Source organism: Polypterus senegalus, chromosome 7, assembly GCF_016835505.1.
Source record: "Polypterus senegalus isolate Bchr_013 chromosome 7, ASM1683550v1, whole genome shotgun sequence".
NCBI lineage: Eukaryota > Metazoa > Chordata > Cladistia > Polypteriformes > Polypteridae > Polypterus > Polypterus senegalus.
The window spans coordinates 53018368-53034114 of NC_053160.1; the positions used below are offsets into that span (position 1 = coordinate 53018368).

A 15747-nucleotide genomic window follows, 5' to 3' on the forward strand; every position below is an offset into this window, starting at 1 on the left:
ATGTCATCTACATTCATATGTTAACAATCATCACTGAAGTGAACATTCGTAGAGTTCACACATTGTTCCCGTTTCTGCAAGGGGTTTTCTTTAACATCTAAAAGATGTACATGTTCCATTAATTTATGATTCCGAATTGTCCACAAATAGGTGAATGTATACACCACTGCCATGGGTTGTAGCCATGTCTCTAATTAGAACTGAACAGGTTTGATAATACAGTAGCTGGATACTTGAACTTCCTCCTTTCAATCTGCTCAGAGTATCTGCCCTTTAGGTAGAGGGGTGAAGGTTGTACAATTTTCTTGTATTGATGATTCCAGTTTGTGACTGACATTGAAGGTTCATTTAATACTATCTATCTAATATTGAGGATCAAAGTATTGAATAAAGTGTTGCTTCTCAGCATATTCTCCATCTTCTTCTTGACCTCAGTATGATTTTGATCTTACTGACCATAGTACCCTCCCTAGGTGTTTTTAAAGCTACCTTGGACCTACTAGAACCCACTACTCTTTGATGTGTACCTATTTCATAGCGGCACTCCACCAGTTCTAGTTGGTAATTAATTTAGAGAATCAAACTTCCATACTTGGGTCTATTTTTATCATACCTAAATGTTGAAACTGAAGTAATACTATTTAAAATGATATGGATTATACACAATACATATTGATTCACTCCTAGATGCACTTTGACTAGATCAAGCTATCATCTATGCATGCTTATCTTCTAATTTCTAAATGGTATGGAAAATACAGTAAAGAAGACAGAACTGCTACATGGCTAGGCAACTTAACTATTCATCCTCTGTCACCTAGTCTTGAGTCATACTTTACACTAACTTAAACATTTCAGCAGCAGTCAAAACATTTACCTGCAAAAATGCTGCACAATCCAAACAAGAATTCATCTCAGAAATGGAAATATGCCTTCATATTTTCGTCTTATTTTGAACAGATTACTATGATCATCCTTTACATGTTCTTTAAAGCAAGCACTCAGACAGGATCAAAATATTGACTAGAATCAGACATAATACTTTTATATTGTGACATCTTTTATATCAGTTTTTTCATGCTCTGCAAGGTTTATCATGTATCATAAGTACCATTAGTTGTTTGTAGTGCTGTATTTTTTATTTTGGATGACTGATGATTGTGCTGTTCATGTCCAAAGAACTTGATAGTTCACTTATTTATTCCCGTTTTCATATGTGTTTCATATACATTATTCAAACTATGTTTATTATGTTTTCCTGTTCTCCAGTTTTCAAGTCCAGCATTTCCAGTGTCTCAATATTTGTTTTTTTTTTTTTGTCAGGTTGGATGCCATGCTATTAGTGGGTTAGGCTCGTGTCACCCTCGCTCCCTGATTGCTCCTAGAGACAAGGAAACTGAGTCATTATGTCCAAATTATTTTTGTATACAAGTCAATTAATGAAGAACAATGATAATTATAAAACACAATTGAATCTGCAGTTAAAAAGCTGTCCATATTCAGTTATTTAATTCTTAAAAAAAGAGTGAGTGTGTGTGTATATAATATACACAGTATATACACACAAGAGCGCGCACATACACACACACACAGTGTATTACTTATTGATAGAAATTTTCATGTGGCTCATTTTTACACAATGTAAAACAATTCAGACTTAATGGAAAAAAAACATTTATAAATGCCAAAATACAGATTTACTATACATGAGTGTGCAAAATTTGTAAGACACAGGGAATGTGGCAGCTTAACTCGTTCCACTCTGAGGAATTTTCTGGTGTCCATTTTCATTTACATAATGCAAGTTCCATCCTCCAAATAATCCACAGACTTCATTTGTTTTGTCATTGCAAGAATATCCTGGAAACCGGTACTAAGGCCAGACATGTGTTGAAAATATGCTTCCTTCTCCACCTGCACAGATAGGTTGTTCACACCTGCATCTTTAAGGATTGCCGTTACCTGGATTTAAAAGGAGAGGTTATTAAAAGGGATTCATAAATAATTGCAGACTTTCCATTTAAGACAATGATAATACTTGTATAATACATTCATATTGTACAATACTTTTCACTATGTTTGTAGTGCTCTCCTTAGGTGCGGGTAGGTCTGTTAAGGTGTAAGACTGCAAAGCATAAAGCTGCTTATTCCAGCCTCACCACATCATTCACCTTGTGCCGTAGCAGCAGAAGTAAACAATTGTTTAGAGATTTTAGTCTCTGGTGACTGCAACACATAAATCACAGAGTTTGTTCCAGAAAAATAAAATGAAGCTTTTCTGTAGAAGTATTTGTGGAGCAGCAGGCCTGTTTATGACAGGATTCCTCTTCTTTTGCTGGAAATTACAGGCTTAAGCTTCTCGCGAAGAATAGCACAGTACATTGCACTGGTCACTGATTGTCTGTGATACTGAAAATGTGCCAGAATAATGTCCCAAAAGAAGGTCATCATGACTTGGCAGAAGGCTGACATTTGTATTTCTTCTTTACTGGAGAAGTGTTTCCACTGCATGCTTTGTCTCTTGCTTTATGGTGATGGGCCTATGTCTCATCTACGATGACAAATTACTCCAAAAACACTCTTCATGTTTCATAAATTGGGTTGCAACCTACCTGCGCTGTTGCTTGTTCAGATCAGTAAGCTGTTTGGGTACCCTTCTTGTGCAAACTTTACCATATACTAAGCCATCATATACTATGCCATTTGCAGATCCATAGCTGATATCCAAATGTGCAGCAATAGTTTACAACATAATCAATCGGTCTTCTCTGATGAAGGCATTCACCAATGTTGATGTGGGCTTGTGCACAAGATGCTGATGGTTGACCAGACTGAGCTTTGTCAGTTAATCTTGTTCTCCCCACTTTAAACCTTTTCACCTATTCATAAACATTTTGTTTAGTCCTGCTGTTTTCACTTCCGTAATGAGCCAAAATTTTTCGGTGACTTTCAGCAAGTTTCAAGGAAATCTTCAAGATGGTGCACTGATTAACAGTGCTGCAATCCCGCTACAAAGTGCCCATGTTCATTTTACCTTGGCCTCAACTAAATTAATGGCAGAGCACTGCACTGTGTATTCAAACTATCCATGGGCCAATGTGAGCGGTTGTATTGTGTGTTTCTATCCATTGTGACTACCGTGTAATTTTCAACTTACCTTTACTTTTCAAATTACCCTTGCATACTCATCCATCCATTTTTCTGAACACATACATTATATATGAGGGCTGAGAAAACCACAGCCTACCTCAACAGCATTAGATGCAAGGCAAGAACCAACCTCACATTAAAAACCAGTCTTTAGTGTAGAACATTCATGTCAAATTGTGTGCCCATACATGTTTTTTATTCATAGGTTACTAATCCTTTCATATGTGTGATTAGTTTTATTTCAAGTCTTGCTGGAATAAACATGTTTTTTTATTTTAATGTTTGAGCAAAGTGAAAGTATCTGTATTTCTAAAATTGGTCAGAACTCTTAACTTGCGATGGACTGGAACCCTATCCAGGCCTGATTCCTGCCTTATCAGTACAGCTGAGACTCTGAAATCAATTATGTAGATTTAATATTATGCCATATTTATTTGTCACCAGTAATGATATACACTTGTAAAGTTCAGACCCTATCAAGAAATAATATAAAGGAGCAGCCTTTAAATATCTGAAACCCCAACAACAAAAGTATTTTGAATTAATGGAAAATACCTTTTGGGAATGTGTGCAATTAAATATAATAGAAACAGAAATGTTTCATTTTTATGACAGCACCAATTCAAAACTTGAAAGCATTGCTTCTAATCCAGTGTGAGGCCTTAATTGTGTAATACACTGAAGTATACTTTATTATTTTGGATAAAGTTCAAATTTCAGTATATTACCTGCTGTATGATTCGTTGCTCCACAACATCTGACATTAGCTGCAGGTGAATGGTGCCTGCTACCACATTTGCAGAATGTCTCCAGAAATGTGGATCTCGGTATGATATTATTCCTTCAATTTTCTGAATCTATATTAATGTAGACAATAAATTTGCATTCAGATGAATTAAAAACACATCCACAAAATTACAAACAACTGAGGCAATCATTGTCACCTTTTCAAGCGCATTATTTAGGTCCTTTTCATGCTCTGGTGGAATTCTTAACAACAGTACTTGGCATGCATCCTTTAGAAGAGGAATAACACTCATAAATATCAGAACAGCAATGAAAAGTGAGCAGATAGGGTCTGCAATCAGCCATCCAAACTGCTGAATGAGAATTGTAGATATGATCACCCCAACACTGCCAAGTGTGTCAGCCAGAACATGCAGAAATACTCCTAAAATAGATAAATTAATACATTAATAAATATGTAAACATTTTTTATTTTAAATTTCAAACTTTATTTTGTAAAATTATCTGCATGTGATTTAGAAGTTAAAATAAAAGGCAGGGGATATCAGAAAATACTAATAATGTAAAGATTTAATTCTACTATTCAAAAAACTGTTTGGGCAGTGTGGCCCATTATCTAAGGTTCTGGACTATAAATCAGGAACCTGTCATTTCATAACTAAGCACATTAACAGATGCTCTAAATAATATCAATATAAATATTTAAAAAATGAATTATTTAATCTCAATACACAATTATAAGAGGGTAGGACATTACTGTGCAGCACGGAAACTGAATTTCCCGGTTTTCTCCTTTTTCCCTAGCTGTATTCCGTTTCCCTTTCAATAATGGTCCTACATAATATTCTCCTCTAACAGCTAATTTGTTTATTTTTTGTTCATTTTTTTTTATCTGACACAGTCACTACCACATATTACTAAAAAAGAACAGACTGCAGGATTTAAAGTTCATCTAAGGTTAAAATACTAATTGAAACTTGCTATCTTGTAAGGTTCTGTAACTTAAAGTCCACTACATAAAAATACTACAGTTTATGTATTATATTTTCAACAGCACAACTGCATATATATGTTTCATTTATGTTGCCAATGGTCTTGGTATTTTTTGCTAATAATCAAATAGGTTAAAAGAATCACATTTCTTCAGTCTAGAATTGAACAAAGAAGACTACTTGGAAGACCTAATCCAGGCCTTCACAGGAAATTCTCAGAGGTGTCAAAGTTCAGTGAATGTAATTGTTTCACTTCAACAGTGACTCATATAAGTGGAGGAAACTAAGTTTAGGGAATGTGCATTCTGAACAGAATTCAGGAAGCTCATCTTTACACAGGGAAATCTGGAACAAAGAACTGGAATTTCAATTAAATGGAAATATTGGGATGTGATTTTTGGTGTAGTATTGTGTTAGATTTTCAAAAAACATAATGGTCATTTAACACCATTTTACTTTATTTTCACCTGTCCAGTGGTAATTGTTCCAGAAGTCTTGGTATTTGTAACTTTGAAAATGGAAACCAGGCTGCCATTCTTTTTTTTTGCGAGGAGGGATTTTTTTTCCCTTGTAGCTAACCTTGCGTGAATGCCATATTTGTTGAACTCTTTTTCTGAAGTGGCTTTTGGGTTCTTTATGATTTTGCTGAAAATTATGTGAATGCATTTTCTGGAAGAAAATATGGAACAATCCAGACAGAGCGCTATATGTAAAAAATCCTTCTCTCTTTATAATTAAGGATTTCTGTTTTTAAAATTTTAAAATTGTCCTATAATCCTTCCTAGGCTGAGGAGCATCAACAATTGCGGCTCTGATATCATCGTGGATGTCTTTTTTCTTTGCCGTGGTGGCAACACAGACATGACAGCTGTAGACTAAATTGCAAACATTTCTGCTTTTATATCAAAATAGCAGCAATTCTTAGAAATAATGGCTAAATTCACTTTGATTAGCAGCAACTGACTCTAATTGCCTTCCCAATTGATACTGAAGCAGTGAGGATTTTTTTTAAACACATATTTTGTTTTTTGTTGAATAAAAGTAACAAAGAAAACGTGTTTTCCATTACCAAATTTTAGATGTTCACTAGATGATTGTTAGTTATTTGCAGATATGTAATACAGAACTAAAATCAACTTTCTGTACATAAGGTGTTTTAAATATATTTTGGCACATTAAGAACCAGAACATTTTCCAGTTTTATTTTGATTTAGAATATAAAAAAGAACATATATTTCCACATTATTCTATCCTTCTAATGTATAACTGAACTCTCCATAAATCTTGTACAGTATGTCATTCCAGTTTACCTCAGCATAACCACAGTAGTTTTACTGCATACAGATTATTTCTTACCTTTATTAAAAACCAACAATTTTACAAAATTATGCTATTCATAATGATATATATCAGTATTGCAGGTATTACATTGGCTGTTAAGTAAAAACATACTATGGAGTGAGATCACTGTCAAAAATAACTTGTAATAAGTCAATTTTACATTTCACATATGTCAATTATGCTTGCGCACCCGAAAATTATGTTTGCTTCAAATAAAAAAACACTTGCGCTTCTGAAAATTACGAGTACAATTCTCAAGCATGAACAATCTGTCAAAAATAAGTCACTGGACTTTGTTGCTATGCATGTGCCATCAAAGGCAGAAAGATTGAGTTATTTTTGACAGGGATCATACTTTACAGTTAGCCCCCTTACAGTGTTTCTGGTGGACAAAGCACAAAAAACAAAACAAAACCAATACAATGAAACTAATTAGAAAATGACTACATGCAATTAACAATAAAAAGTGAGCATAAAATTAACAAATGGTGAGAGAATGAAATTACCATTAAACCTTATGTAACGTTTTAGCTGAGTGTCCAGATGTTTGTTATATAGCAGAGCGAGATGTTGCAGAAGGCTCCCTACTTTCAGATTTCGGCACTCTTGGTCATAGATTTGGGGTTGAGGTGGGAGACATGGAATTAAGACTCCCCGGAGGATATGAATATATACACATGTAAAGTGTAAACATGATTTAAATTTTTAGAAGTTATTTTAGACAGCAACATTACTTCTTACATACTGTGAGATTAACAATGTGTCAAACAAATATGTTAGAGTCATCAATTAAAAATTGTAGGGTCTACTCCCTAATAGTTATATAACTAACTATAATATACACTTTATTTCTAATATCCATTTTAATGCCATTAAATCAAAGCATAATTCATACTCATATACCATGAAAACACTATTAATTTACATACTTTATGGCTGAACTGAACTTTAAATTTTTAACTTCTCCTAGTGTCCAACACAATACTTTTAAGTATAAGCATCTACTTAACTCGGAAATTAGTTCTAGTTATGTTTCTGTTGGAGCAGATGAGTTCAACACTAAACTAAGGTGCTTTTCTGTGTTACTGCTTTCTTTATTACCTCTCATATTAGCATTCATTCCTCCTCCTGATGATCCATGAGAATGCCCATGGTTATGACTATGACTGTGTCCATGACTTCCATGTCCATGATCTCCATGTCCGTGTCCATGTCCATGTCCATGTCCATGGTGTGAATGACCATGATCATGCGACTGACAGCTTCCCTTAGAACTTCCATGAGAGTGTGCATGACTAAAGGCACAGATGCCAATCAAATTAACAATTAGACCTCCAACAGATACAGGCTGTTAATAAAACAGTGAAAAATTCTTAAAATAATGTTAAAACAACAAAGATGTGAAAGTAAACTTTAACTTATGATTGTGACCTTGTAAAAAAAATATTTGGTTCACAAATGTCTCAAAAAATTAAAATACACATTATTGATATTTTTTCAGCTTATATACGGTCATGTGAAAAAACTAATTACACAGCATGAAATATTACTATTTTTTAACATTTGTGAACATACCAAGATTTGACCTTCATTTAAAAATATCTAGGAATAAAAGTGATATAGCATAACAAACACCATATCGTATTTATATTTTGTAGTCCATTGTATAATATAAATAAACATAAAATACAAATTTCACATGTGATGAAAAAGTACATCCCTGTATTTATCATTACCTCAAATACCTAAAATCAGAATTACATGCAAAAGATTAGAACGTCATTAGACAGGATCTTGGAAGAACCATCTTATTGACACCTCAGATATTTAGTTTGGTTTGCTGTTGAAGCGTGCGTTACCACCATGCATAGATCGAAAGAGCTCTTAGAGGCCTTCAGAAGGATTGCTATAGATGTCTATGAGTCTGAGAAAGGAGTTAACAAGATCTCCATAAAGAACATTAGGATAAGATTAAAGTTTTCCCATGAACACTTGGGAAAAGACCAGAACTTCTGGAACAATGTGCTCTGCACAGAAGAGACAAAGTGTTATTTCACCACAGTACCAGAAGTACCAGAACAGAGCATCTGACCAGAAGAACCTTAAACCAACTGTAAAGAATAGAGGAGGAAATGTTATAATTGATGGGCAGCTCACACTATGAATTCTTCATTGTACCAGAGGGTGCTTAAGAATAATGTGAGACAATCTGTCAGAAGGCTGAAGCTCAACCAAATGTGAACCTTGCAACATGGCAGTGGCACTAAGCATACCAGTAAATTCACCAAGGAATGGCTGGAAAGAAAAAAAAATTGAGATGCTGTGGTGGGGTTTTAAAACAGGCTGGCCATGAATGACACCCTTCAAACATTGCACATGTGAAAGAATTCTGCATGGAGGAGCAGGAAAATATTCTCCCAGTTAATGTCTGAGACTGCTAGAAAGATGCCAGAAACATCTTCTTGAGGTTGTTTCTGAAAGAGGGTGATACCAAGCTATCTGAGCCAAGGGTGAATTTACTTTTTCTACATATGGAAATGGCGTCTCTGTTCATTTTTCATTGAATAAATTACGTCAAAATCAAAGTTGCATTGTTTTTTTCAATGACATCACCTTTAACCTAAGAATCTTGTTTAAATGAATATCAATTATTGATATGTCCACGTGCTAAAAGAAAAAAAACATTTCATGGAGTGTACTTCACTTTTTCATAACTGTAATAACAAAAATGCAGACAAAAATGTCAACACAGCCACATTAGAAAAAAACATAATGATGCTTATAGCAAATTTCTCCAACTATCAAAACAGATAGTCCAAGGAAACTACTGTACAGTAAATGTAAACAATGTCCTTGAACTAAACAGCACTCACTTACAGTCAGCATATCAGTATTGATGTTAGGAGGGTCTACAAGTCGTGCCACAGATTCAACAAACACAAAAAAAGAGATCACCATCAAGAACAGGCCATTAATGAATCCAGAAAGAATTTCAACTCTGCCATATCTGGAGGGGAAAATAATATACAAAATTTAGTGTTAAACAGCAATTATGATTATAAAGCTAATGTGACATACTAATGCTCTTAGATCAATAATTATAATTATCTATCCTGTAAAACATACCCATATGAGTAAATACGTGTTGCTTTCCATCTGGTCATCAAGGCAGCAAAAAGTCCCAGGACTAAGGCAGAGCAATCAAACAACATATGAAATCCATCTGATATTAAGCCTAGACTGTTTGTCCACACACCATAAAAGAGCTCTACAAAGGTAAAAGCCTAAAAGTAAAAAAAGAATTATACGGATGTGTTATTTTAATAATACATCATTATAAATACTATATGAATACTGTATTTTAAAGAATAGATTATAATTACTAAGCAAACTTAAATATATACAGAATGCTACAGTCCATGACAATCTACTTACATATTAAGATTTACAAGTTAAAAAGTGAACACACTGCATAATGTTCAGATGTGTTTGAGAATTTAGTTAACTAATTTAAAAGTGGGAACATTTAACACTTTTTATTTACGTTATCAAGGAGTTATCACACTTTTATGAAATACTTTTTCATCAACGAGTCATAATAAAAAATAAGAGCAGTACTAGAATGGAATTACGTGCATTAGCAGAAATCATTAAATGCATGTTTTTTAACAGCACTTCATAATCTCAAGTAGTTAAAATTGGAGCCCCCAAAAAGGCCTGCTGTAGCTCAACAGCTTTCATAGTCTTCAGATTTCAGTCAAAATACAAGGGATGTTCAAAAAGTTTTCTGCACTTTAGATTTTCATTGAAAACAGTGAAGGCGGGAGCAGTAGTAATTGGGCATTAAAATGTTGGTATGATGCTGGGAAAATTGAATCGCAAATGAAGGTGACTATGTAAAAAAGTGATGTCATTTGTTAATAAATACTTAATAAATACAGTTAAAAAAGTGTGGAAACTTTGTGAATATCCCTCATAAATAAAACATTTATTGATGTGTTATTGTTAGCTGTTAGATTTGGTTGGTATGTGACTAACTGTACTTCAAATTTCAGAAACATAACATTTTTGAAAGGAAGTACCCAACAGAGAGTTAAAATCTCTGTTGAAATCTGAAGGTAAATTTGTCTGATGATGATGGAGAGCAGGTCTGGAATTTTGCTGGCAATTTATACTTTCAGAGAAATACTGAATCATTATAATGTGCAGGTAATGCAGCCAGGAAGTTGTTTCAGCATAAGTACTAAGTGCACATTTGTTCACTTTATGCTTACAGAATGACACTTACATAATTCCTTTAACTTCTAGATATGTGATTTTTAGGTCAATTTTGCCATTATGTGTGGCTGTTGGACAAGTAAAACAGGAAAAAATACAAAATATAAAAGTTAAAATGAACTGTCTCAGGGTAAATTTTAAACAGTAAAGTACTTTATCAACTATTTAGTATATTGTCAGTGATGAGTTTAACACATAAATAAAATACCCATGTTAACAAATCCATCATATGAGAGTTTTCCCCAATGTAATAGCACTTGTTCAGCTTTCACATCAAGTCAGAAAGATAATGTGTTGCAAGTATTTAATACATAGATCAATTGTATTTATTTCTATTTGCAATTGAGCTAAACACCTTCTCTTTAACTATTGGTTTATTCAAGCATTACTTACCAGGTTCAAACAGAGGAAATAAAAGATTTGTCTTGAATCGTATTCTTCCAGAATCTGTTTTAGTGACTCCTTGATAAACCTTGGCAAGGAATGAGATGTGTGCTGCAAGGCATCCCCCATAAAATTATACAGTGGTGTACCTTCTGGAGAATATCCAACTAGAGTGCCTTTCTGTCCTTTCTTTGAGGGTGATGACAAAATGTTGGCAGCTAATAAAATAATTACATAAAAACCTCAGTAAAACTGAATATAATGAAATTTCACATCTGTACATTCTCTATTTGCAAAACGGTATCATTGTTAGACAGTTTGCTTTTTTTTTCCAATAGCAAAACATTCCATCATTAACAAAAATGACCTGCACTGTCCAAATATACCATTTAATATATTAATAAAATAAGTGATTAGTCATAAATAGTTTTATATGCACCATGAGGACTTTCAATTCTTGGCTCTAAATTTATTAAGTCTTGATGGAGAAGAATCGCAGTTACAGATTAGGCCCCTTAAAATCCACACCCCAGACTGTCCAATAGTAAAAGGTGTTGTGTAGAGTTATACAGTTGAACAACATGGCTAAAGAAATAACCTGTGATGGCATACGAAAGTACAGTTAATAAAAACAAAAAACACACCTAATAAATAAATATCAGTAGACATTTAAATGGTGGTACAAAGGGGAGAGGCACTGTGGTGTAGTGCTTCTTCATGGATTAAGCATTTTGGGGTTGAATTCAATCCCTGGATGTTGTCTGCATGGAATTTTCACATCCTTGAGCATCTATGTAGGTTTTTCTCTGGGCACTTGGGCTGTCCTTCTGCATCCCCAAAGATGTCTAAATTAGGCTACCTGGCATTTCCAAATTTGATGTGTGTGAATATGTGTGGGTCTCTGTTGGCCTAACAATAGACTGCCATGGGTTGTTTCTGGCCTTGCGTCCAGTGCTGCTAGGACAGACTCTGGGCCTCTGAAACCCTGAATTAGAATATGTGGATTTGAGAATTTGATTGTTATGTTACAAACAAAGTAACTGTGAAATTAAAGAAGCTGTAGCAAAGTAAAGCCTAGTTTAGTCCATTTCAGAGCATTGATATCATAAAACAAAAAACAAAGTACATGGGGACTCACTAAGCAGAGTATTAAATTTGAAGCCAGATTTCTTGTTTAAAAGAGATGTCTCTTATACTCAACAGCCGTACTTTACAAATCCCCAAATGCAGTATGTACAGACAAATGACAGGTCTACCTTAATGTGACTGATTAAAAAAAACACATTTACTGTTTGAGTATATGTGCATAACTGGTATTAGACTCTTAAAATAGAGCTGTTGCAGAACTTAAAGGGTAGAACCTATTAACAGCCTTTAACATTCTCTTGAGAAATAACAGACACTTGAAAAAGAGTGACTACAAGGTACAGCAAGACTGACTTGAATTTATGTTGCATACTGGATCAGTTATATTGGTTAGTTATAATAAATGCTATAGCTCCATGCAAAATTTGGATGCCCTTGGCCAAAGTACATACTTTGCTGAATTTTGAAATAAAAATGAGTAAATGCACATTGAGAGCAAACTGTAACACTAGCATTTTTAAGAAAATATGAATTTACAGTTATGATTTATTGGATGAACTAAAAAAAGTAACAAAAGATAAATAAATGTAGCATTTGCAAATGTCTGGGCATCCTAAGTCTGTACTATACTTAGTAATACCATTTTTAGGGAGAAAAATGACAGCTTGCAAATGTTTTTGTAGCCACCTATGAGTCTGAGTTCTAGTTTTAGAAATTATTCCCCATTTTTCCCTGCAGATCGCTTCCAGCTGTAAGATATTCCGGGGCTGTCTTGCATGCACAACATGTTTAAGATCTACCAACAGATTTTCTATGATGTTCAAGAATGGGGACTGTGAGGATCATTCCAAAACCTTCACCTTGTATTTCTTATGATGCTTCATTCTAGATTTTGAAGTGCATTTTGAATTGTTGTCTCATTGTGGAAGCCATCCTTTTATTCAGCTTCATTTTCCCTGACTGTCTGACATTTTCCTTGAGGATCTTTTGATATTTAGTAACACCCATTCTTGTCTGTACTCACAGTGTTTCCTGTGCCATTGAAAGTGTTTTAGGAATACCTACAAGAACCCTTCTGATATGGATGAAAAGCTTTTCCTATATCATATGGATTCTGAAAGGTAACTATTAAAAATAGTAGAAGTGACCACAAAGAGCTGTGGCTAAAAGGTAGGACTGTAACACTACAGCCCATTATTGGTTATCAAAAATGAAATGAAGTCATCAGATAAAAAGAGAAGACCTCCCATGATGTACTGGACAGGGTATCTAGAATTTACCAAGAGGCACAGATAGATCAAGAAGATGTCACTTTCTGAAGCAAAAACAGAGAAGGAGGAGTAACTCCATAAAGAATTATATTCAGGAAGGATTAGAAAGATTTTTAGCATGCCATTCTGATCCCAGAAAATTTAGGTGGGATGTTGTTTATTTGACTGGTAGTTCAGGAGTATGAAGCCCTGGTGCCAGTGATTTATGCCGTTCTGTCCCTTTATTTGTTGGGTGGTAGCTGCAAAGGGTTTGCCTGATCTTTCATTCCTTTTGTAACTTTGAGAAATAAAAAGATGCAGCACAGGTTGGAAGGCTTCCATTTCTGGAGAACTGATCTCTGCAATTTAACATATTTTCTATGTGATATTCAACACATATTGCTGTGGTTGGTATTTCAATGTGACATATTAAAGAAAAGAATCATAGGTCGATGTTACCTTACTAAAATTTGTTGTGATCTACACAGTCTGTTTCCACTAAGAACCTTACAATAACAACAGGTACAGAAAATCAGACTTTTTTCATCCTGTTTTGAAATATACAAGGTAAGTAATGATTTTTCCATTTGCACTTAGAAAACTAAATTATGCATATGAATATAAAAAAATGACTCACAGACAATAAAGAAAAAAGCACTAACAACCACACCCCCTGAAAGGACATGTTCTGTGCTTTGTTGGGCTGACTTGCTGATTGCTCGTAGCTGGTCCGTCAAAGGGTGAGTCCAGAAGTTTGCCAGAAGCAAGCCGCTTAGGAATATGAAGATTGAGCCATAGCGTGCACACTTAGGAGCTTCCATCTTTGCAGTACAAACTGATTCCACGTAGAAATCAAGAATCATAATTGAAAATGTTACCATTACAAATGGAATAATGAGGGAAGACCAGGACTCTACTTTGCTCTGCAAATGTAGAAAATTACAGAAAAATAACTTTAAAAATAGATATATACAAGAAATACATATTACCAGAAATACATTTAACACCATGTAAAAATATTTGTCTTGTATTTTTTATTTATTTATTTTTTTTTAAGTATAATCTGCATATGAGTAAAATCGATGGAAAAGCGGGTTGTATAGATTGGTCTGTATTCACTTGTATTTACTACAACTTGGTAATATTCATCAGGGCATGTTTCTATATGCTTAATACATAATTAACTGTTTTCAAGTGCAATATGTATTTTCCATCACTGGAATTCTTGGTCTATAACAGAAAAACTGAGCATAACTTTTTTTCCCCTGTATCTATTAATTAAGATGACTAACCTAAATCAGTTTTGTAAATTAAAGCAACAACCACACTTTATCTGAAATATAAGCCATTATTAGCAGGTGGCAGTGCAGCCTCTGAATAAATTAGCAAACACGTTTATTCATAAAGTTCTTTTGTATAAATGATGCTGTGTCGGTTGTTTTACCAATGCAAAAACAATTTAAAATAATAATAGCCATAAAAAAGAAAAATACTGGGTTACATAAAACTAACAAAAGGTAAAAGAACAGATAGATAAGAACAGGAAAGAGGAACAAGTATGGAGGCAAAGACATTAAGATATTTTTGAAGGAAAAAAAAGAAAAATATATCCATCCATCCATCCATCCATCCTCTTCCGCTTATCCGAGGTTGAGTCACGAAGGGAGCAGCTTGAGCAGAGATGCCCAGACTTCCCTCTCCATGGCCACTTCTTCTAGCTCTTCCGCGGGAATCCCGAGGCGTTCCCAGGCCAGCCGGGAGACATAGTCCCTCCAGCGTGTCCTGGGTCTTTCCCGGGGCCTTCTCTCAGTTGGATGTGCCCGGAACACCTCACCAGGGAGGCGTCCAGGAGGCATTCTGATTAGATGCCTGAGCCACCTCATCCGACTCCTCTCGATGTCGGGCTCATCTCAACGCACAACTTGGACTCTGGAACCAATCTCCTTGCTGGACTGGACTCTCTACCACTCTGGAGTTGCCCCCAGTAAGAGGCGCCGAGCGGGTGTGGGCATACTTATTGCCCCCGACTTGGAGCCTGTTCATTGGGGTTTACACCCGGTGGACGAGAGGGTGGCCTCCCTCTGCCTTCGGGAGGGAGACGGGTCCTAAATGTTGTTTGTGCGTATGCGCCGCACAGCAGTTTGGACTACCCACCCTGTTTGGAGTCCCTGTAGGGGGTGCTAGAGGGCATACCTTCTGGAGGCTCCCTCGTACTGCTGGGAGACTTCAATGCTCACATGGGCAATGACAGTGAGACCTGGAAGGGCGTTATTGGGAGGAATGGCCTCCCCGATCTGAACCCAAGCAGCGTTTTGTTATTGGACTTCTGTGCTCATCACGGATTGTCCATAACAAACACCATGTTCAAGCATAGGAGTGTTCCTGTGTGCACTTGGCACCAGAACACCCTAGGCCTCAGTTCGATGATCGACTTTGTGGTCGTGTCTTCGGACTTGCGGTCACTTGTCTTGGACACTCGGGTGAAAAAAGGGCGGAGCTGTCAACTGATCACCACCTGG

General features: G+C 35.3%; 1 protein-coding gene across 2 annotated transcripts in view; it reads right to left on the reverse strand.

Annotated features, from left to right (window-relative positions):
• Positions 1-1017: 1017 nt before the first annotated feature.
• Positions 1018-15747, reverse strand: part of slc30a5 (solute carrier family 30 member 5) — a 41439-nt gene continuing 26709 nt past the window's right edge. For both annotated transcript variants that reach the window (XM_039758641.1, XM_039758640.1), the window contains 8 exons: positions 13866-14151; positions 10902-11110; positions 9357-9514; positions 9108-9237; positions 7332-7578; positions 4095-4321; positions 3879-4007; positions 1018-1962 (listed from right to left, as the gene is read on the reverse strand). In XM_039758641.1, the coding sequence (XP_039614575.1) occupies positions 1792-1962; positions 3879-4007; positions 4095-4321; positions 7332-7578; positions 9108-9237; positions 9357-9514; positions 10902-11110; positions 13866-14151 (1557 nt within the window). In that variant the 3' untranslated portion in view covers positions 1018-1791. The remainder of the gene's footprint in view (positions 1963-3878; positions 4008-4094; positions 4322-7331; positions 7579-9107; positions 9238-9356; positions 9515-10901; positions 11111-13865; positions 14152-15747) is intronic.